This window comes from Cydia pomonella, chromosome 13 (genome assembly GCF_033807575.1).
Source record: "Cydia pomonella isolate Wapato2018A chromosome 13, ilCydPomo1, whole genome shotgun sequence".
Taxonomy (NCBI): domain Eukaryota; kingdom Metazoa; phylum Arthropoda; class Insecta; order Lepidoptera; family Tortricidae; genus Cydia; species Cydia pomonella.
Genome location: NC_084715.1, coordinates 636,608 through 661,240, shown reverse-complemented (window position 1 = coordinate 661,240; position 24,633 = coordinate 636,608). Strand labels below are relative to the sequence as shown.

Here is a 24,633-nt window from a genome sequence, read left to right as displayed (position 1 = left end):
GTAATGCTGTAGTCTGAATCCGAACGGTACCTTAAAACTCACAGTGTAACTATTAATTAAATCATTTCCTTTTTGATTCCGATAAATTTGGGTAACTCAACTCCCGTTAATTACCTTCATTCATTCATTCATTCTTTTAAAATTATGGCTTCAGTCCAGTGGGACTATTTCGCCAGTATGAAGGTATTAGGAGCTTTAAATACAACTAAAATTGTACGGTTAGTACAAGACAGTGTACGGTGATTTTATCAGGACTACCGTTGACTCCAAAATGGTGGTTAAACGCGTTTCAAGATTAATTTTCCATTCACTGAATACTGCCACATTAGTTTACTGTCTAATAAGCTATCGATATTACACTTAAGTATAATAGAAAAAGTAAGAGCGAATCGTCTAGCGTGGTATGGGCATGTGATGCGGTGGGATGAAAGCCATTTTTTTTATACTACGTCGGTGGCAAACAAGCATACGGCCCGTCCGATGGTAAGCAGTCTCCGCAGCCTATGTACGCCTGCAACTCCAGAGGAGTTACATGCGCGTTGCCGACCCTAACCCCGCCCCCCCTCGTTGAGCTCTGGCAACCTTACTCGCCGACAGGAACACAGCACTATGAGTAGGGTCTAGTGTTATTTGGCTGCTGTTTTCTGTAAGGTCGAGGTACTTCCCCAGTTGGGCTCTGCTCTAGATCTGGAATGACATCCACTGGCTGTGCCCTACCACACAAAGCAAGATGAAATTCACAATGCCCATACCTCTCTTTTGGACGTAGTTTAAGGACGTACCCGGGTTCAAAATGTGACGCCATGTGACGAGAAAGGTATTACGAATGAATGTGGAGGGATGGAACGGGAGGAAAAGGTGGATGGATTGTGTGAGAGATGAAATGAAACGAATGCGAGTGAATGAAGAGATGACGGGTGACAGAAAGATATGGAAGAAAAAGACATCCAGCGCCAACCCCAAATGAATGGGATAAGGGCAAGCGAATGATGATTACACTTTAAATAATATTAATGAGCAAAAACAAAGGAATTAATCACGAGGCGTGACTATAAAGATGGCGCTCGAACCGGATTCCCGTAGTTCCCTTACAAATTGTAATTCAGTGACAGGCTCACAAGCCACGACATGCACGACTCCTGTATTCTCGTCACGTAGCACAGACAAACAAGGAAACGTAGTTAGAGGGCCGCCACATGACGAAGTCATATGAAATGAACATTTTCTTTTACCTGTAGGATTTGCTATTTCTTTTTTATATTCGTCGACTGTAATGGTTGAATTAAGATTTCGTATACCAAACTATAATTGCGTACTTTTCATGCATGTATAGTTCATTGGCTTCATGCACATCGTTAAGAACACAGACGCAAACATAGCGCACAGTTATTAAAACAGGGGATTCCTGCAATACAGCCACAGATCGCTCACATAGATGGAGTAGAGATATATTTAATATGCCTTGGTCAGATCATAGAATTTGATCATTTCATGCCATCATCATCATCTCAGCCATAAGATGTCAAATGCTGAACACAGGACCCCTTGGACCTCCACATGTACCGGTTGGAAGCGACCCACATCCAGCGTCTTTCGGAGACCTTAAGATATAAGATAAGATCGTCTGTTCATGCTATTATTTTAGTATTGATCACTTCATAATATAGTTAGGTGAGACTTGACGTTTTCAAGATGTGGCCTGGCCAATCGATCATATCATGAATTGATTACCACATTATGAAACGATTAATTATAAGATCTTAATTGTTAGTAATATTTAAGATATTTTCGTGAAAAAATTGTCCAATATAGCTCACAGCATAGTATTTTATGGGTAAACATCGATTAGTAAACTCGCGATCTTTTCAAAACGGAATCTACTCGTGGTAATCCATAGCTAAAGGATTCTTTTGAGCTAAAGATCTAATTTCCCGACGGGGTTAAACCACAGCCAAGGAAAAAGCGCCTCAAAGATATTCTAGTTTCCATCGCGCTTATTATGTTTTTCCTTTGAACTATTGAAGGTAATAAAAGAACGCATAGCAGTTCTCTGAAAACTATTAAGATATAAATTACGGTAATATTTATAAAGGAATCTGTTGGGTTTAAAAGAGATGTTTTTGGAATTTGTATTCTTAAATCTGACGAATTTCTAATTCGTCTAGTCAACATAATAATACTCATATTAACATATACCTACCATTTTATTGGGCAGGTGTCTGGTTTTGTTCCATATCCCAGTATTTAGTCCATCGCTTTCATCAAATAGTCTAATTCATTCAGATTTCATCAACTCTCAACAGTCCTTACACCCTGGCGGGTGCTGCGTCTGCGTGTGTCCTATGACACGGGCAAGGGTAATATCCGATCGGTGTTCCCCTTACATCTCACTAAAGTATCAAAAGGGTCTTTACGTGTTGGCTTCGGCTCCAAGCACGCCTCTCAAATGTGAGACAATTGCACGCCTCTCAATTGTTGTGATGGGTAAAATCTCATATTAGTAGGTATTACTTTATTTAGTTTTTGTATGTCGCAATTTTTGAGAAATAACTTAATATCCGTTATAAGTAAATGTCATATACTGCAGAAAAAGTAATGAAGCCCTCCGGTAGCGGAGGCCGGAAACAAACCGGCGTTTTCAGCTTATGCGGCTAACGTTCTGATCACTAGACCACCGGGTCACAACCCCCGTCAAGAAACTAGTTAGTTATGCTGGGCATTTTCCACAAATCGACAACCATTGTGCCTATTTTGCGTGAAAGCCAAGGAACTATTGCATATTACTACAGGATTTGGGATTCTTTATAATTCTTTCAGGGTCATTAAATAGAAAATGTGTCATAAAATAACGTCTTCTTAACAAGTCTACATTTTGCCAATAATTTTCTGGTGTTTTAAGGTCGGTTTATATCTATAGACATTGAGCGTGCCACGCACGTCCAGTGGCTGATAAAATGACAAAATAATACTTTTCTATACAGTATTTATTCATAGTAGATTGTTAACCAAGGGATGAAATGGTACCATTCACCAGAGATAAACACTCTACTTTTCATTTAGAATACGAGGAAAGTAAAATACATGGCCATTTAAAAACACGGCTAAATATAAACATCAGTAGTATTTCTTGAGGGTACTTTCAATTAACAATTTAGATTTTAATATCGTTATTTATGGAATGGGAAGTTTGAGAATGGAAATTGTAAAATAAATCCGATCAAAATGTTAATTGACTATCGTAAAAAAATACAAAAAACGTACTTAGAAAGTACAGTGCTCTAGAGCAGAAACGTATCATTTTATGCACACTTTCTAAAATAACAACGACCCACATTCACAGCATGAGAGATGAGAAAATATCTATCCTTACACGGCACATGTCTGGCAATATAAACCGATCTTTATTTTTTTTAAATAATGTCGTCGTCTATTCCAGATGACGTCGACACAACGACGGAATGGTTTCTCGCGAACTGCTCATGGACGGACGCGGTGGCGTGGGGCTGTAATGGCACCAGCGCCAACGTCACAGACTCCAACGTCACGTCGCTCGTCCTCATGGCGGTCACCTCCGTGGTGTTGGCGGGGGTCATCCTCGCCACTATAGTTGGTAAGTTATCAGTAGCATAACTAAACTAGAGAATAAACTGTCGCCTAATGTCTGGACCGATGTGACCCTATAGCATGCGATCTCAATCAATATGGTGCTATCTCTGTCACTATTTACTATATTCGTGAAAGCATTAGCTCCCAAGCAATAGTGCTGTCTCTGTCAATGTCACTAATATATGAATATGAGCCATAAGTGAACGACACTAAGACGGAATAGTTCCTCGGGAACTGCTCGTGAACGGACCCATCAGCGCCAACGTCAGGTCGCTCGTCCACATGGCGGTCACCTTCGGCGTGTTGGCGGGGGTCATCCTCGCCACTATAATTGGTAAGACTTTAGCCAATATTCAAACTTCAAGAACCGAGTCCGATCAGGAATTATTAGAGTTTAAATCGCGAATAAGTTTGTTCGTTACTTTGAATGCTTGAAGGATTTCATTGACATTTCAAGTACACAGCGATTTTCAACAGATGTTCTGCTTTAACCGATTGCAAGAAGCCACGCGTACTTCAAGAAAGCTAACAAGTTCATCAACTTTACAAGTCGGAAAAAGTTCTGCGAATCTAGAATTGAATTAATTGGATCTGGACTTTGAGTCTTAAATGTTCATTCATTTCTGTAGTTTAAAGTATTGTTAGTTACGGGATAATTGTTTCATAGATAAGTAAACTCTTGTTTAAGAATACCGGTTTAAAAGGAAGTTGAGGAGTTATTACTTTTTTTCTCGAAACGAGACCGATTATTACACAATTAATATCGCAATTAATAAAAATAAATACAATTACAATAATTCAAATTATACAAATTGTAGTTTATTTGTATAATTTGAATTATTGTAATTGTATTTAACTAAACTATAATAAATAAATAATAAATAATAATAAATAATAATAAATAAATATTATAGGACATTATTACATGGCTGAGATACACGTCATACTCGTGAACGGGTGCTGTTTGTGGAGACCGGTCTGTTTAAGCTTACACGGGGTACAGGTTATGTTAAAGTATGTAACTTTACTTTTGAGTGACATTAACGTGAGACACTTCATTCGGTTCTTGTCTGTTTTAATTTTTTTGTCTTTTAATTATTTATATAAGAATTCAAGCCTTGGCGACCCTCTACATCTCTAAGGATAATTTAATATATATTTTTATATTTTATCTCTGACACTTAGAGACTTATACATCTCTAAAGAATTTTAGTATTTTATGGTTTTATTTTTTTATCATAGTTTTTTTTTTGTGTAATTTGACATTTAGAGACAGTATACATCTCTAATAAAGTATTTATTATTTCATAGATTCGATATTTGTAATTGTTTTTTTTTTTAATTTATTGTTTGTAAAAATGGACATGTAAAAGTGCCCCTGTGGCCTATTTGCTGAATAAATGTTTGATATTTGATATTTGATACACAAATTGACTAAGTCCCACAGTAAGCTCAATAAGGCTTGTGTTGAGGGTACTTACACAACGATATATATAATATATAAATATTTATAAATACTTAAATACATAGAAAACACCCATGACTCAGGAACAAATATCGATGTTCATCACACGAATAAATGCCCTTACCAGGATTTGAACCCAGAACCATCGGCTTCGTAGGCAGGGTCACTACCCACTAGGCCAGACTGGTCGTCAGTAAACTAAACCTACTATAAAACTAAAAATCTAAATCTAAAATGGGCCCCCGTGGCATGGTGCCGAGGATGCTGGCAGCTGGATCGCTATGCTCAAGCGTTGGGCGAGGAAGCTGCCAGCTCTTTTATCCCCGGTCCCATCCACCGGCCGTTTCGCCAATTGCCGGTATAGGCCCTGTGCTGCGGGGCCCCACGGACCAAGAGTCTCGACTCCAAATGCAACAAAGTTGTAGTTGGTGTCGAGGCTCCCGTATTTGCGCTTTTTGAGGGCCTCGGCCGCCTCCGCCGCCGCACCGGCTTTGTGTGGTAGTGGGACGATGCTATCGTGACAACACAAGTTGCGTCCCACACGAGTACACGTCCCATCCTTGGAATCAAATGAATATAGCAAAATAAAATTTACCATTAGAAGTTGTAGGTCCGAAAGGAAAAAGAATGTGTGTCCCCTCTAACTTTTGAACCATAGGTCAAAAAAATATGAAAAAAGTCGTGGAAGTAGAGCTCAAGAAAGACATTAAATGAAAACTATAGCAGATATGATCAGTTTAGCTGTTTTTGAGTTATCGCAAAAAGTTTCTCCTTCATAGTATAAAGACGTACGAGGGTCATGCCAAAAGAAGTTAGATACTCTATGGTCATTTGATCGATACTGGCCAGTTATACACCATTGTAAAGGTAGGTTATTTGCTAATAAATTCAAATATGGAACACTCGGAAAATGTTAGGATTCCTTTTTTAATTATTTTTTTTCTGGGTAATTTTGGAGGGAAATTTTCGCAACAATGGAGCTCACTCGACGTGATTTTCGTGTTATGATTTATTATGATTTTAAAAAAGGTTTAAAACCTCAAGAGTGTTTTGAACTTTTAGTTTCAACTTTTGGCGAGTCTGCTTGTTCACGTGCAACTGTTTTTAATTGGTTTGCTGAATTTAAAAGGGGACGAGAGACCTTTGAAGATGAGGCGAAGACCGGACGGCCGCCAACCGCAGTCACTCAAGAAAACGTACAGGCTGTGGAAAAAAATGTTCGTGCGAACCGACGAATTACATATGCAGAGCTCGAGCGTGAGCTGGGTATTGGATCAGCAGCATTGCAAACTATAATTCATTATCATCTGGCCCTTCATAAGCGTTGTTCAAGATGGGTGCCGCACAAACTCACCGATTTGCAAAAAGACCGCCGCGTAGATTGGTGCAAATTTATGATAGATAAATTCGACGCTGGCGAGAAAAAAAATGTATATGATATACTTACAGGTGACGAAACATGGCTATATAACTACGACCCCGAAACAAAGCGGCAGTCCACAGTATGGTGTTTTGAAGATGAGCCGACGCCAACAAAATGTCGCCGAACCCGAAGTACACAAAAACAAATGATTGCCTCATTTTTCTGCAAGACGGGACATATTGCTACGATAGTGCTAGAAGATCAAAGGACAGTCAACTCTGAATGGTATGTGACAGTTTGTGCCCCCAGAGTACTGTCAGCTTGGTGTGACAAGCGGCCGAAATCGGGAACTCAGCACCTGCTCTGGCACCATGACAACGCTGCCCCTCACACTTCTGCTAGAACACTTGACTATTTCAGCTCAAAAAACGTGACTATCTTGCCCCACCCGCCATATTCCCCCGACCTAGCCCCTTGCGATTTTTACTTATTTCCCAAAATTAAAGAAAAATTAAAAGGAAGGCGATTTGAGAACAAAGAAGATGCCCTGGCTGCGTATAATTATGAAATTTCTGAGGTATCTAAAGAAGAGTGGTCATCGGTATTTTCTAAGTGGTTTAGACGGATGGAAAAGTGTATACGTGTTCACGGTGACTACTTCGAAAAAATAGATAGCTGTAATAAAGAATAAAGTCGGTAACTTTTGAGTATCTAATTTCTTTTGGCATGACCCTCGTACATACACAGTTCATCCCTTGGTTAACAATGTACTATACTTTAAGCTCCAGTTGAGCTTATTGTGATGGAAGAATAACTACGGAACCCTACTCTGAGCATGGCCCGACATGCTCTTGGGCGGTTTTTTAACTAAATATAAAGTACTATCCGTAGGAAATAGTACGAAACGCTAATTTAATTTTGTTTATTGAATAAAAAATGTATGCCGTAGTACTAAACTATAAAATATTTACTGTGGTACATACTCGTACTTTTCTTTCCACAGGTAATTAATACCCATCGAGACAATTCTAAAAATCCCAAATACAATTAGGTTGCGTTGTTTTATCACAGAGTACCTATGGCTACCTCCTGTCTCCATCATCAGATCAGCTCGATGGTACCATAATATTGCATTGTCACCAGACTTATATATCTATGCAAATTTTATTATATAATTAATAATCGACGACCGGTCTGGCCTCGTGGGTAGTGACCCTGCCTATGAAGCCGATGGTCCCGGATTCAAATCCTGGTAAGGGCATTTATTCGTGTGATGAGCATGGATATTTGTTCCTGAGTCATGGGTGTTTTCTATGTATTAAAGTATTTAAATATTATATATATCGTTGTCTAAGTACAATCAACACAAGCCTTATTGAGCTTACTGTGGGACTTAGTCAATTTGTGTAACAATGTCCTATAATATTTCATTATTTATATATTTCAGCTTCATCGGAAACCATGAAAGTGGGTCAAATTTATCTTGCAAGATTTGACCCGTATATACATACATAGTTACATTGCAAGTAAATAAAAGCCTGTAAAACCACTTCTCGACCTCTAATCTGAAATCCGGCGCTCTACCAGGTTATATCGTTAACAGGTATCTGGTATCTACACGAGAGATTGTACGAACGCAACAATTTTCTATTTCGCCTATTCCAATACACGTATCCCGATGTTTTTATCTTTTATTTGCCAGCAATCAAAATATGCAGGCCTCACTGATTAATAAAACAACATAAACAAAGTGTTTGTAAACATACGAACAAAACATTATTTTGTAGTTGACTGGCTTTATTTCTAATCAAGTATATACCTATGAATGCTGGCACTGGCGGTTGGCGCACAGCCAGATAGGTGCTGAATGGGTACGATACAGATATTTTGCACGGTCAGCAGCGTGGCTCGCGATATTAGTTACAGATAAATCTGTTCCCTGTTGCTGACAGTATTTGTTATTTTGTAGGCATTTGAAACTGTACGAATATTAGGGAACTAGCTCGCGAATCTCGATCAACGACTTTGTCTGCGTCTTTAGTTTAATTTTGTAAACAGCCGTGGAACTTTACGACATTGAAATTTCAACGTCCTGAACCTCGTCGTCCTGAGCTGTGGGTTGTCTGTTATGGAAGATATGGTCGGTATAGACTAGGCTGCATTTCCGCTGAGGCATGAAGACGTGCGAGAATCAACCAATAAATACCATTTGTTGTAATCGAGAAGAAAGGAGAAAACAAGTTTACTCGAATAAATACCTCTAAATAAATATTTGGAGACAATCTTGAGAAATTAACCTAGCCCCAAACTACAACTATCCATAGGCTATGGAGACTGCTTACCATCAGACGGGCCGTTTGTCTGCTACGACGTAGTATAAAAAACTTATATAGATAAATACACACTTACTTAAATACTACCCGTTCAATGTTGTAAGTTCATAGTTTCCTGCTACCCAAAGGTTGTCTGGAAGAGATCGCTTCTTAGCGATAAGACCGCCTGTTACTTGTTACCTAACCTTTACGTGTTTTTTCATTTCCTGTCTATTTTTAACTGTACGGTGCACAATAAAGAATATTTACTTACTTACTTACTCACTTAAAAAAAACAAACCCATGCCTCAGGAACAAATATCTGTAAATATATGCCCTTACCGGGACTCCAACCCGGGACCATCGGCTACATAGGCAGGGTCACTACCTACTAGGCCAGAACGGTCGTCGTTATCATCAGGAATACTTCGCTAAAACTGTAGTTTTATTGGCCTTACGCAACATAAGTATTTTCCCGATATTTTGCATATCATCCGTTCCAACCTTATTAATATGAGCAAATTTCGTACCTATTTTCCGACGTGATATCGTTAAAATTGTACAAAATTGAATTCAACTTACATAACTCCAATATTGAAAGATTACAGTAACAAGTGAATGTAATGGCCACAGTGTTTCACAAGAACCAAGAAACTTCATAGCGTAAAATGAAGCAGAGGTCGGGAAATGGCCGCGTTAGTGCTTTTCTTCGGAATAATAGTAGTTTCCGCGTCGACTGATCGGGAAACATCAATCTTCGGTGATTACTTCTTGTATTGTTGTAGCTTTGACCGTACATTTATTTTTGTGGAAATTTTAACTTAACTGTGTGACTTTAGAGAGATCTTTAGAGGTAATGTTATCTTAAGACGAAAGCAGAAATCGCGCGCGATATATCATTGCAATTTTTTTTTTAATCATTGCAATCTACTTTTTATACCAACGTAGTCCGCATTCTTCTCTCTGGATCTTCTTCCTCGCATTGTCCTGGCATTTTGTCACGGCTCATGGGAGCCTGGGGTCCGCTTGACAACTAATCCCAAGATTTGGTGTAGGCACTAGTTTTTAGCGACTGCCATCTGACCTTCCAACCCAGAGGGTAAACTAGGCCTTGTTGGGATTAGTCCGGTTTCCCAACGATGTTTTCCTTCACCGAAATACGACTGGTAAATATCAAATGATATTTCGTACGTAAGTTCCGAAAAACTTATTGGTACGAGCCGGGGTTTGAACCCGCGACCTCCGGATTGCAATTCGCACGCTCTTACCGCTAGGCCACCAGCGCGTCCATTTTCCTCTCTGAATATTAACATTATTGAAAATATTTGGACATAGCTTGTTGTATATCAAAAACAGCTATTCTCCTACGTTAGATTTTTTCAAATTTTTAATGATTATAAGAGTTAGCATTTAAAAAAACTGGCCAAGTACGAGTCGGACTCGCCTAACGAGGGTTCCGTCCTTTTTGTTCTTTTTGTTATAGCGGCAAGATAAATACATCATCTGTGAAAATTTGAGCTATCTAATTTAACTATCACGGTTCATGAGATACAGCCTGGTGACAGACGTAAATATGACAATTTGAACTACAGCAATTAAGAAAATTGTGAAAGTAATTTTAAAGGTGAAATTTTCTTTAAAGTGACAGATAAATGTAAACAAGTGCGAGTCGGACTCGCGCACGAAGGGTTCTGTACCATTACGCAAAAAACGGCAATAAATCAGGTTTCTTGTATGGGAGCCCCGATAACTATTTATTTTTTCCTATTTTTTAGTATTTGTTGTTATAGCGGCAACAGAAGTATATCATCTGTGAACATTTCAGCTGTCTAAATATTACGGTTCATGAGATACAGCCAGGTGACAGACGGACGGACGGACGGACAGACGGACAGACGGACGGACAGACAGCGGAATCTTAGCAATAGGGTCCCATTTTACCCTTTGGGTACGGAACCCTAAAAATTTGTATGTAACTTTTTTTCTGTTTATTTTTACAATAATCAAGAATTCCAAAAACGTGAAACGTAGAAGCATAGCATAGCTATGGTACGTACATCAAATTATGTAAAAAAATGTCCATAATGTCAACATCCAGGGAGGAAAATGATAACTATGTTTGTATGGAGAAGCGGCCGCCCGGCCATTTATACTACATCGGTTGCAAACAAGCATACGGCCCCCCTGATGGTAAGCAGTCTCCGTAACCTATGGACGCCTGCAACTCCAGAGGTGTTACATGCGCGTTGCCGACCCTTACACCCCGCACCCTCGTTGAGCTCTGGCATCCTTACTCACCGACCGGAACACAACACTATGAGTAGGGTCTAGTGTTATTTGGCTGCGGTTTTCTGTAAGGTTGAGGTACTTCCCCAGTTGGGCTCTGTTCTAGATCTGAAATGACATTTGCTGTGCTGTGCCCTACCACACAAAGCGAGATGACATTCACAGTGCCCATACCTCTCTTATGGACGCAGTTTAAGGCCAAACCTGGGTCCAAGTTATCGTGCATTTCGCTCTTACTCGTCCGTAACTTGGCGAGATGCACGATAACTAAATAAAATGATTCAAATATCATTCCGATGTGAGTGTATGTTCGAATTGGCCTGACTGACTTCGCAGTTCAGATATAATTAATTCAAGATTCGCAGAACGTTTTCGAACCTGCAGAGTTGGTGAATTTGTTAGCTCTCTTGAAATACGAATGGCTTGCAATCAGTTAAGAGTCCGCAGCAAACTCAACCGAATTTCACCTTCCCATACAAACCTAGTTTCGTTCTCATTGTGAAACTACATGTTGGATTGTGCTGAAACTTTGCACATATAATGACATGAGATATATCTATGCTTTTAATTAGTTAAGTACCTGGGCGACCGAGCGTTGTTCGGTTATAACTATTTATTGTAATTTGGTGGTGTATAGGTGATAATCTTAACTACATTTTTTTACTAAATTAAACTTGTCTAAAACAATAAAAATTAACAAAAATATATATATAAACTTGAACATATATAAAAAAAAAAAACAAAAGTTAGTCATCGGGCGAGATTCGAACCCGTAACACTCGTTTCTAGCAGTCCGCGTCTTAACCCGCTAGGCCAGACGGACAGTGGCCGGCAATACGAAATTAGCGACCATATTCTGCGTCGAAAGAAAAACGCATGAAAACTCGAAAACACGCGTTTTCCCAAACATAAGACTAATCTAGATCGATTGTATACCCCCACAAACCCTCATATACCAAATTTCAGCGAAATCGTTAGAGCCGTTTTCGAGATCACAGAAATATATATATACAAGAATTGCTCGTTTAAAGGTATAAGATAAGATATAGTTAGTTAGTTAGTGCTTCTGGGCATTTTCCGCAAATCGACAACCAAGATAAGATATAACTACAGCTTATAAAACAAACGAAATTTATTTATTTATTGAACATGATTGTTCTTTTTAATAGTAAGTCTTGAATAGTCATATGAACTCTCTTAGTTCAATGTGCCTGTCGGCAAAGGCCTCCTCCAACTCCTTCCAGTATCTCCTCTCTCTCGCCACCTTTGTCCAGAGTGGTCCCACTGTACGTATAATTTCGTCTTCCCATCTTGTTAATTGAGGGCCTTACGATCTTGACCCGTCTGTAGTGTGCCACATGAGAATTCTTTGGCTCCACTTTTCTGTCTTACATCTTATAGTGTGATCTGCCCACCTACATTTTTGCATATCTATGTGGGTGAGGATATCTGTTACTTTGTTCTAGCTCTTATGTCAGAGCTGCGGTTTCTATCCTCTCTGTAATTTTAGGTTTAGGTTTCAAGATAATTTATTCCCATTAAGAATTTTACAATTCACTTATTATGAGAACATAAATTAATTACTTAGTAATAAGCGTTAAGAAAACAAGATGAAGGTAATTTTACACCGAGCATGCTCCTCTCCATAGCTTTCTGGCACTTTGCAAGTTTATCTCTTTGTTTTTTAGTAAGAGACCAAGTTTCGTCGTCATAAGTTAGACACGGAAGGAAAGAACACATATTTTGAAAATTTTGCTTTTTATCTTTTCTTTCTTTAAGTGACCAGTATTTGCTCAAGCCGGATGCTATTCTTTTTACGATTCAGAACAAACGAAATAGAGCAAATATAAGTTTTGTATGAAAAACTTCAATTCGCTGTATTTTTTTGACTATGGTATCTGACGCGTCATAAACTAGTTACAGGCATAGATATACTTTATCCTATTGTAAGTACAAAGTTTTTTTATACTACATCGGTGGCAATTAAGCATACGGCCCGCCTGATGGCAAGCAGTCTCCGTAGCCTATGTACGCCTGCAACTCCAGGGGAGTTTCATGCGCGTTGCCGACCCTAACACTCCGCACCCTCGTTGAGCTCTGGCAACTTTACTCACCGGCAGGAACACAACACTATGAGTAGTTATTCGGCTGCGGTTTTCTGTAAGGTGGAGGTACTTCCCCAGTTGGGCTCTGCTCTAGATCTGGAATGACATCTGCTGTGCTGTGCCCTACCACACAAAGCGAGATGACATTCACAATGCCCATACTTCTCTTTTAGTTTCAGTCGTTTTAAAATGGGAACGTAACTACGTTTGTATTGAGAACCGAGCTTGCTGCGGACTATTAATGCAGAAATATCGAACGAACTTGTCTTTAAGAAGTTAAAATGTTAGTGTAGTTCTTTGAGCATTCAATGTAAAGAGAAAAGTTATCCATGATTCAAATTTGTACTTGAACAATTATTTCCGATCTGGCTCGGTTCTTAAAGTTTAAAAATTAACTACACTGATTAAATCTCGAAACTTTTGAATTTAAATGTTAAGGACTCGTAAAACTTTCACGATGCTCTGCCCTAAAAATTTTCGATTATGGCTCAGAATGTCAATATTTTATAATAATAATAATTCAGCCTATATACGCCCCACTGTTGGGCACAGTCCCCACCCACCCACCAAGCTATAGTCAATACGCTGGCCCGCCCCCGGCCCCCGATGGGGCAATATTTTAGTATCAAGAAATCGGAAAGGACTTGAAATCGTTAAAAAATTCAGCACAAATAGCACAGTTTCTTTTTTTTCCGAGGTTAGGAAGGTCCGATAGTAGGAACAGGCACGTCTAAAAATATCGTTACGACGAAAAGTCCCAAAAATATTTTTTTTAGATAGTAATACAGAGCCAATTACAGGAACTCGCAAATATAAACTGTATATATAATTACAAAATACACACTAAATACAAAAGCACATTTGATACAAGATATTACAATATGGAATATGTCAAAGTTACAATTTAAAAAAGAGATCAAAAAAATAGATATAAGCAATAAGTAAGAACACTTATAATTTATGAAAATACACTAGGCTAAACAACTTATATGTAAGTAAACACTTTATTGTACGAGAAAAATAAATATTACATCAGATGGAAAATAATTGGGTATTTTTTTTACTTACATTCGCATTTAGATGAACAACATGGACTGGGCTCAAATACCTACATTAAAGAAAAACGTCCTAGGTAAATGATATTAAACAATCCAAGGAAAATATTCCCAGTTTACCCAAAAATCCTTTTCCAATCGCAACTGACCGGAAAACCGAATTGCATTCGCCAAGCCAAACACTATCGAATCATATTCGCATTCGACATCAAGCGTACCCATTCATTTGCCGCCGTAAACCGCTCTAGATAGAGTAGGTCAAGTTGCTCTACGTAGAGCTCTGACAGTAGACTACCTCGCATGGATAGCGCGTTATGCGGTTAACATTTGAGTTGCATTTTTAATTGTAAAGTTACAGGCTGGGAACTAAAACACTTAATTGCATCTTAAATGATTATTGTTATTAAACGTGAACGCAACCAAATCAAGAAGTTTCTGTTTACATTAGTATAACGAGCAGTTGGATAAAATATAGTAATGCTGCACCTCACTAACTGCAGCAGCATCGCTGGTGCAGGGTGCAGTCTGAATCCGCATGTCATCTTAAGTGTTATGTTTTCGGACGGTACTAATTAGAAAGAAGTTTTTTTTATAAATATTCTAGGACATTATTACAATCTAGACTGCGCAAGTGCGCAGTTAGGATAATAAATTATTTTTAGTTTTTGTTTTAGCCTTAAGTATGTTACATAATTTTTATTGATAAGTTATATTGTTACTTCCCAATAATATGGATAATGTGTCTGATATAATTTTTTCAATTTAATTATAACACAAATTGACTAAGTCCCACTGTAAACTCAACACTCGTTGTGGGTACTTAGAAAAAAAAAAAAAAAAAAAAATATATATATATATATATATATATATATATATATATATATATACAAAACAAACCCAACCAGTGTTGTCAGAATACGAAATGTTTCTTATTTAGAACTTTATAATCACCACCTTTTAATGAGAGCGCGTCAGGCGTCTTCTAGCATGCTCGATCTAGTGATCGTCATCTGCGATTCTCTAGTAGTTGCACTCGATTCCGCCTAATATGTCAAACGGAGGCTAACTTTGACACTTTGTGATGGAATTCTCAATTTGTGTCACGGGTGACTATGGCGAGAAACATTCCGAAATGGAAATTCGGTGCAATGTAATACCAATCCAAAAAATCAATAAGTCTTCGGACTTTGCTCGAACCACATGGCGGAAATGTTATATTACATAAATCATTTTAATATCTATGTCCAAACAAATAACAACCAAACAACACCAAAACCAAATAACACTAGACCCTGCTCATAGAGTTGTGTTCCTGCTGGTGAGTAAGATTACCAGAGCTCAACGAGGGTAAGGGGTGTTAGGGACCGCAAAGGGCATGAAACTACCCTGGGGTTGCAGGCGTGCATAGGCTACGGAGACTGCTTACCATCTGGCGGGTCGTAAGCTTGTTTACTACCAACGTAGTATAAAATATCTATGTGCGCATGACAGCGATATGTCTGCTAAGCTAACTCGACGACTGGCGACTATTTTGCTTGACGGGGGTGCGGGGTAGGCTAGTCCAGCCAGCCAGAATCTCATCAGACATGTACATACAGATCTCAATCACAATAATAAAAAAACGATGATCAACTCTGGCTAACGTGGGACTCGAACCCACATCTTTGGAATGCCGGAACAACGCATAACTTTTAAGTGCATTTATAACTAACATTTATGGAGTCTGAGTGCTTCGAAATAAAGAATTTATTAATATGTCTTTCCCATCACGGAACAATGGTGCTCCGGACCTTTGGGAGGCGTGCGCGGAGCCGAAGCCAACACGTAGAGGCCCTTTTGACACTTTAATGAAATGTAAGGGGTACACCTAACGGATGTTGCCCTTGCCCGTGTCATGGGACGCACGCAGAGGCAGCACCCGCTAGGGTGTAAGGACTATTTGAGGGTTGATGGAATCTAAAATGAACTGGGCTATTGGGTGAAAGCGATGGACTAAATACTGGGCTATGGGATAAAAAACCGGACGCCTGCCTAATAAAACGGTATTCAATTTTATTTCCGACAGACGGTGACTCGCCCCCACAAGATGGGCCCCCACAAAAAGCGACATCTAGGATGGCTCAAGGGCAACACCGGTGTGAGCGGCTCAGGGGTGTCGAGAGGTGTACGCCGCTTTCTACCCAGTGGCTGCGAGCAGCCACTGTGCCAACTCGCGTCTTATGCAATTTTTCACTTCCACCCCTGGAGCTTATAGCTCTAACGACTCCACTCTGGCCGGCCGGCTAAGGCAAGCCAGAGGCAGAGAGTCCTGTCCCACCCACCCTCCTTGCGGCTAACAGAACTCCCCAGGAGCACTCGGGTACGTGAGGTCGCTACTCCCCAACAGCTCGCCACAAGCTGCCCTGCGTTGACTGATTGCACTGGTAAAACCAGCGGGTGATGGGGTCGTCACATCCCTACGCCTTATTAATATTATTATTACCAATTTTGCCAAATAACCATCTGCCACTCACTGCAAATTTAAACATTGCAACTATGAAATGTGACCATGTCACTAGCGACATCTGCACTTTAAGGTTTACACGCTAAATCTACTCTGAGGACATGTGTTTGCGCATCACTTACCCCCCGACAGACACAACACACATGGTTGCGTTAATGGTTGTGTCATGGTTGTGTGTTGTGTAGATTGTAATGTGGTTCGTCCCACAATAATAATAAAAAAACATAAAAATATTAATGTATAAATCTTATTAGACATTGGATGTTGAGTAGAACCGCGGGGAGATCTCTCGGAGATCCGAGATGTTTTGCCCTGTATGGAACCACTCCACTGCATTCCATTCCAGCCACTGTATTTAATTTTATGTACATTTATGGACAGTTGTATATTACCCTGCCTCACTTATAGCTCGCAAACATGGCCACTGACTAATAATAGTAAGCAAGGTATACGTTAATGTCAATCAGCCATGGAAAGGTCAGTACTAAAAATCAAAAGAATAGACAAAGTGCGCAACTTGACAATTAAAGAAAAAACTAAATTCTTAGATTTTTAGTACAGGCACTAAAGCAAAAATGGAAATGGGCTGGTCATCTGGCAAGACTGCAGGATGGTCATTGGACAATGAAAGCTACGGTATGGCCCGGACCTACGGGAAAGCGCGGCAGAGGCAAGCCGCGCACGCGCTGGTCAGATGACCTAACGGAAGTCGCTGGCCCAAACTGGATAACGACAGCTTCAGACAAGGAGTTCTAGAAAACCTTAGAGGAGGCCTATACCTTATAGAGCGGTTCCCGTACATTCTCTTTTATTGTTAATTTTACCTAATGTGTATTATTTTTTGTGTTCGAGGAATTAAAGGTTTATTTATCTATTTATTTTACGTACCTATAGGGTTACCGAGCGGACAACAGGCTTCTTAATAGAACTGTGGGAAAAGACCTATAAAAAGTAGCAAAGGATATCACGACAAAATCTCATTTGCACCAAATGTATATTTAAGCAGTCTCGATATGCAAAAAAATTGCCAACTCCTATTCGAAATTTTAAAATCCAACTTGAGTCGTTATTGATGTGATACGAAGTAATTTTCATGTTAGGTCAGACCTAAGGACGTCAATTTCTGAAGACATCAGTACCCCTAGTGTAACTTTGATCGACATCATAACGTGACGAACGCGTTTGCGTTAAGTCTCATTTTGTATAGGATTTTGAGGTTCCAAAACGTCCCGCTTGGCGCGCTCTTCCTAAATCCAATACAAAATGAGACTAAACGCAAACGCGTACGTCAAGTTTCAAAATCGAATTTAGTTACACTAGGGGTACAGACATCACTTTGAGTTAGACGTCACTTTTGCTCGTACTTATTGGTACGCGCAAGATGCCCACAGCCATCGCCTACATATCGTTGTCTAAATGTCCACTACACTAGCCTTCTTGAGCTTACTGTGAGGCTAAGTCAATTTGTCTAAAGATTTCTATAAAAAAATTTTATGTATTGATTTATTTATTGTAGAGATGCAATTCTGTAATTTTGACTGATTGTTTTCGTGTTCGTATCGTATTAACAACAAATCAATCGAGATTTTAAATTTCGAACACGCGTCTTAAACTCTGTTTTCCGTTTGACCCGCCATATTAACATAAATAAATATTAACAAAGTTGCGACCTACGCTGGAGGATGTTTAACTTTCTGTTGATTTTGTGAAATATCTTGTTTGTACGAGGATTATCAAAAATGTGCTTTGAGAAAAGATTGAGTGGATTTCACTTCAAAGTGTTCGTTTAACGATGATGCATTCGAACGACTTTAATAAAATAATATTTAATATTTTGCGTAGAAGAGAAAAGATAATGAATGTATCTATCGATTCGAATAGATAAAAAAATCTCACATAATGAATTTGCCCTTGTATCAGCTGATCAGCATCAGAGTGTGACCTGCTTGCGTGGCGATGGGCAAAGTTGTGTGTAATGAGTGCTTGAGGTTCTGCGTGTTGATGGATAGTATTACCTACCGGTAGTCAAGTGTATTTCGATGTTAATTTTTAAATATATTATTATTATGTATTTTCACAATGTATTCGTGACTGATGTGATGTGTATTAAGATTAATCACTGTAATGCCGTGTAAACATTAAATATACACCGTACCTATATATAATGGTATTCGTATTCCCGGGCTGGGTTTCCGCAACTCGACGTCGCAATTCGCGCCTATTCGGGGAACCGAGGTATTGTGCCCGGTATTCTGCCACCCCTGGGCATTCAAGAATGACGTGGGCGGCTGTCTCCTCCTCCTCCATGCACGCTCTGCAGAGGGGGCTATCTGTAACACGTAGGGTTAATAGGTGTTTGTTTAGTGGGGCGTGGCCGGTTATGGCCCCAGTCAAAAGCCGGAGCTGTGGCCTCTTCAGCTGTCTATATATAATGGTAAAACCCGACAGATTTTAACCACGCATTCCTGAGGTCATGAGGAGCAAAAAAATTTATATAAGATTTGGGAAAATTCGGCAAAAAAATAATTTTATACGGCAAAAAAAATTTTTTTTTTTTGCTTTTTCTTCATACGACACGTTATTTATTCTTACATGTTGGCGAAAAAACTAATTAGTTACAACGAATAACTAAAGTTTTTTTTTATTTACACTAAAAATTGCGAGTTTCTTATAAAACTTTTATGTCTGCCAACAGGTATATCTAAAACAAGTCACATAGTCGCAGCATCGCAGCCAAAAATGCGTTTTTCACTAAGTTATTACAGAAACAATTGTTTACAAAAAATGTCATTATCTCTAAAACAAGACCGATTTCAGGAAACTTTGTATCACATTTTAGTCTCTAAATGCGGTCAAGAATACACCTTTAAAATCTGTCGGGTTTTATCAGCCCACGGTGTATAAACAATAAATAATCATAAGTTGACACTTGATGTTCACAAACATAAGATTTTAATCAAAAATTACATTTTGGATGCAAGCTTTTATCACCGACGGGATTTTTATTTCGACAATCAGCTTAATACTAATAAACCCAAACACAATGCGGTTACGTTATTTTATCATAGATATATTGTATTGTCACCCAACCTTAATAATGATGAGTAATAATGATGACTTAAATAATGAGGAGTGGGTTTAATTTACCTTCATTTGACCCGAACAAATATATTACAAACTAACTTTGCGAAAAAGCTTCTAAAAAGTATTTCACCGTTAATAATAATGATTACCATTTGAATAACGATCGTTAATCCAAGATCAAAGCTACTATGGCACAATTTAACCAATTCGGAGTTTCATCTCAATGTTCCTTTAATTGAATCTTGGATGAATTAAAAATAAATTAATGAAATTTCTGCGACAGCGATAAGGTTCATAGCCAATAAGTTTAATTCGAAAATTTGGGACAATTTAATCTTAAATAATTTTATTTTCATCTCTATACTCGTAAGTACATAATAAATAATAATAAATAAATATTATTGGACATTATTATACAAATTGACTAAGTCCCACAGTAAGCTCAATAAGGCTTGTGTTGAGGGTACTTAGACAACGATATATAATATATAAATATTTATAAATACTTAAATACATAGAAAACACCCATGACTCAGGAACAAATATCCTGTATCCCTAATCTCATGACACGAATAAATGCCCTTACCAGGATTTGAACCCGGGACTATCAGCTTCGTAGGCAGGGTCACTACCCACTAGGCCAAACCGGTCGTCATGACATGTAAAGAAGAGGGCTTCGATAGTTTTAGAGAAAGTGGAGAAAATAACAGAGCAGTTGATTATTCAGCACCAGATTTAATCGCAAACTGACATTAAAATGTATACTTCAAGTATCCAAATATGGAATTCTAGAAAAATTACTTAAAAACTAACATAGACAATAAAAGGATATAAAAACTATATACAACCTCAACAACATGAATAAATATTATATGCTGAGATGAGGCCATTTCGTGACCCTTTATTCTCACTATATTCTCTTTTATGTATGTGTATTGACTGTTTGTGTGTTTACGAATTAAAAAAAATATATTCTCTTCTATCTATTCTATTCTTAATGGCCAATAATAGCTCTATAATAACTAATAACATACAATAAGCCTTTACCCAAGATTAGACTATAATATATTTAAGTAAAATGATGATATGTAATTAGCAATTTTTCCGCTTTTATGCGCAATTAATAAGTTTACAATTCAATTTGTACGTTAATCCATTACACGTATTACATTATTACATGATACTCACAGACCCATTTTCCAACGACATTTTAAATACCGGATTAAAGTACGGCTATTTTATTATGATTTCGTTCAATAGCGAATCGAGTTCTAGGGCACCGGTGTTATGTGATCTCTCGATCAGAAATGTGGTCAAAGAAATTGGAAGTTTATATGTGAATACTAACGTATTTGCAGCTACAACAACGCTTGGAACTCGCTTTTCACGGCGCGGCACGGTGGTCAATGATGGTGACCAACTTCTTTCGGGGCCATTGGACAGTCGGGTAACGTCGGATATCGTCAGCGTCACGCCCCATCAAATTCACCTATAAGTAGATAGATAGAATACCTACTCTTTATTGGCATACCTCAGTAAAAGAAAAACAAATGATTAGTGATAGAGACAGACATCAGCCGTAGCAGCATGGTTACATTTTTATCATTTGTCACTATGCCCGTCACTTTCGCGCTTACATACTTGTTAGAACGTGACAGGAATGGTGACAAATGATAATGAGTCGACCATCATAGCCCTACAGGCGGTTTAAAGTCTCTTAACGCCGCGGGCACTGCTTGTAAAATGTCTCCACGTTTTATCTGTCAGAAGGGCGCATAGTCGGCCATTATGAAATACAAGAGTGACTCGTTGTGACTCCGGGTGCTCGCGCATCTGATGGAATGCGACGGCAGCCGATCTGGTTCCAGGTCCTCCATAAAGCCGCATTTTCGACCCGGGTATGTCCTTAAACTACGTCCAAAAGAGAGGTATGAGCACTGTGAATGGCATCTTGCTTTATGTGGTAAGGCACAGCACCGCGAATGTCATTTCAGATCTAGAGTAGAGCCCAACTGGGGAAATACCTCCACAGCCAAATAACACTAGACCCAACTCATAGTGTTGTGTTCCTGCCGGTGAGTAAGGTTGCCACTGTTGCCAGTGCTCAACGAGGGTGCGGAGTGTTAGGGTCGGCAACTCGCATGTCACACCTCTGGAGTAGGGCTCGCGGTCGTGTCCGTGATTCGTGAACCCGTAGCCGTGCGCCCGGTTTCGTGTTTCACGGCAACGGTTTTCTGGTCCGTTCCACACGTGAAATTCGGCTACGTGAAATTAGGGTACGTGAATCCGTGTAGATCCGTGTAGGCGTGATCACGGCTTCACGTATCTTAAGAACACGCCGGTTCGGTCCGCCCGCGACGTTGAGTGGAGATACGATGCGGTCTCTAAGAGCTACGAATAAAAATGTATCGTGATTTTTTTATTCATAGCTCTAATTCCGTTTCATTACTTTTGAATTAAAATTTATTTCCAATAGTAAGTCCTTTTAAATATTAATGAGTAATAAATGAATAGAACAAAACATTAATTACAATGAATAGCTACTTTAATAAGTGGGTTGCTAAAATAATACCACAACACTGTGTGTCAGGAGACCAACTGTGATGTCAGGAGTAACTAATGACAATGAATGTGAGTTCAAAATTCTAAACTGCCCCCTCGGGATTAAATAAAAAATACCACGAATTGTAAAACAAAACAACGCGGTCACTTCTTTCAACTTCACGAACAAAAGGTAAAGCCCACAGCTACTTATGTATATTGTTTGTTTCATTTTGTCTGCACGTGCAACTGCACTTCTTATCTACAAAAAAAACCCGGTATGTTGGCTTAGCTTGTTAGTCATACAATAAAACACTCTAACAATAATATGTCATTATTACCTTCAATCTAGAAATAAACAGTACTCTTTAATGTGCCGAAAGTCCGAAACTGATAAGAACTGCAGCTGCGTACTTTTTTTTCCGTGGCCCCGTACATGTGTTTTTGTTGAATTTGTTTACCTGTATTACCTTTATCATATCTACCGAAGATTTGCAGAAATTTACCCTTTTGTTTCTTTGAATTAGGATTGCCTTGTTTATATTTAGGCTACGTTATATTCTTTGATAGTAGCAAGCTTTTACAAGTATGTTTCATTCATTTCATTAATACTTAACAGAATAAAATGTCTTCTTTTGATTTAATAATGACAACCAGTAGCACAGCGTTGCTTAAGTTCATAATTATAATGATACTTACTACGAAGCTGATGGTCTCGGGTTCAAATCCTGGTAAAGGCATGTATTTGTGTGATGAGCATGGATATTTGTTCCTGAGTCATGGGTGTTTTCTATGTATTTAAGTATTTATAAATATTTATATATTATATATATCGTTGTATAAGTACCCTCAACACAAGCCTTATTGTTGCCTTATTGTAAGCCTGTGGGACTTAGTCAATTTGTGTAATAATGTCCTATAATATTTATTTATTATTATTATATTAGTGCAATGCAACGAGCAGGTCGCTAGTTTTGACAAAAATCAATAGCTGGTTATACAAAAAACAGAACAACCCCAAATTATTTAGATATAACCATTATATTCAAATCGATGCAAAAAATACAATTTAAGTTTAATTCACACGTAAATGTTTGTCCGACGAACGTCCCGTATTCAATATACTAAGTGATAACTCAATTCAATAATACCTAGTCCTTATTTATTTTTCTCCCGGGCGTGTCGAACCTACGAGACGTGCGATAAGCACCTATCCAACGGAACCGAGCCCGAAGCTCCGCACACGAACGCAGGTACGGGCTACGTATCATGGCGTGTCACGGTCACGGCGTGTCACGTGAATCCGGACGCGAACGTAGGTACGAGGTACGTACCTTGCCGTGTTCGTGAAATTCGTGATCTTAGTACCGCCGGGCTTAAGAACCCGTAGCTACGGATCGGCGTGTATCACGGATATCAGGAGCCCTACTCTGGAGTTGCAGGCATCCATATGCTCCGAAGATTGTTTACCACCAGGCGGGCCGTATGCTTGTTTACCACTGGCGTAGTATAAAAAATCATCATGGCTGCAGGATATCCAATATGTCGATGAATACATCTATTTGGGCCACATATCAAACTTCGATAGCGGGCAGTCTAAGTATAGATGTGGGTGCTAAAGCCGGTAAGCTTAAGTGGGATTGGGCGGGACACGTCTGCTGTATACACCGGGATCGGTGGGCCAAATTGGGTACCGAATGCACACCGCAGATTAGCTGGGGCAGAGGCAGACCAAAAAAGAGATTGCGAGATGACATCGATGCTTTTTGCAGCTACTGACTGGAGCATGCACCAAACCGTGATGAGTGGCGAAGACAGGGGAGGCATTTTGCCCAGCAGTGGGGCACAAGATAGTCTATAATAAAAACAATTACGTATACGTATTTATTATCAAACAATAAAAATACATCAGTTTATAAATAAAGACACAATAACTGGTTCCCCTGAGACGTTGACTCGATGATTGCGATGAGAATGTCTCGGATGAATGACCGGAACGGGGAAATTAATGAGCCTAAAAGTTTAATTACCAGCGCTCGATTAAAAGCTTTTCAGGCATTGCGAAAGTGTTTAAAAATCATAAAGCTTTTTGTTTCGAAAATTAATCACTCCCCCTTCAGGCTTTTATCCGGCGACTTAATTATTTATAAAAAGGTGACATTCGGACAACGGCCCCTGTATTGCTGTTGCAGCAATACTTCTTCTTCTTTAATGCGGACGATGTCTCTGTTAAATTCCTTGATCAAATGAGTGACATTTGTTAATACGTTCGTAGTGATTATATGCTCTTTGTTACGTTACTGCCGTGATCTA

At 38.9% G+C, this 24,633-nt stretch overlaps 1 protein-coding gene across 1 annotated transcript in view; it reads left to right on the top strand.

Annotated features, from left to right (window-relative positions):
• Positions 1-24,633, top strand: part of LOC133523958 (5-hydroxytryptamine receptor) — a 229,752-nt gene that overhangs the window by 191,331 nt on the left and 13,788 nt on the right. The window contains exon 3 of the mRNA XM_061859690.1: positions 3,437-3,610. Within this exon, the coding sequence (XP_061715674.1) occupies positions 3,437-3,610 (174 nt within the window). The remainder of the gene's footprint in view (positions 1-3,436; positions 3,611-24,633) is intronic.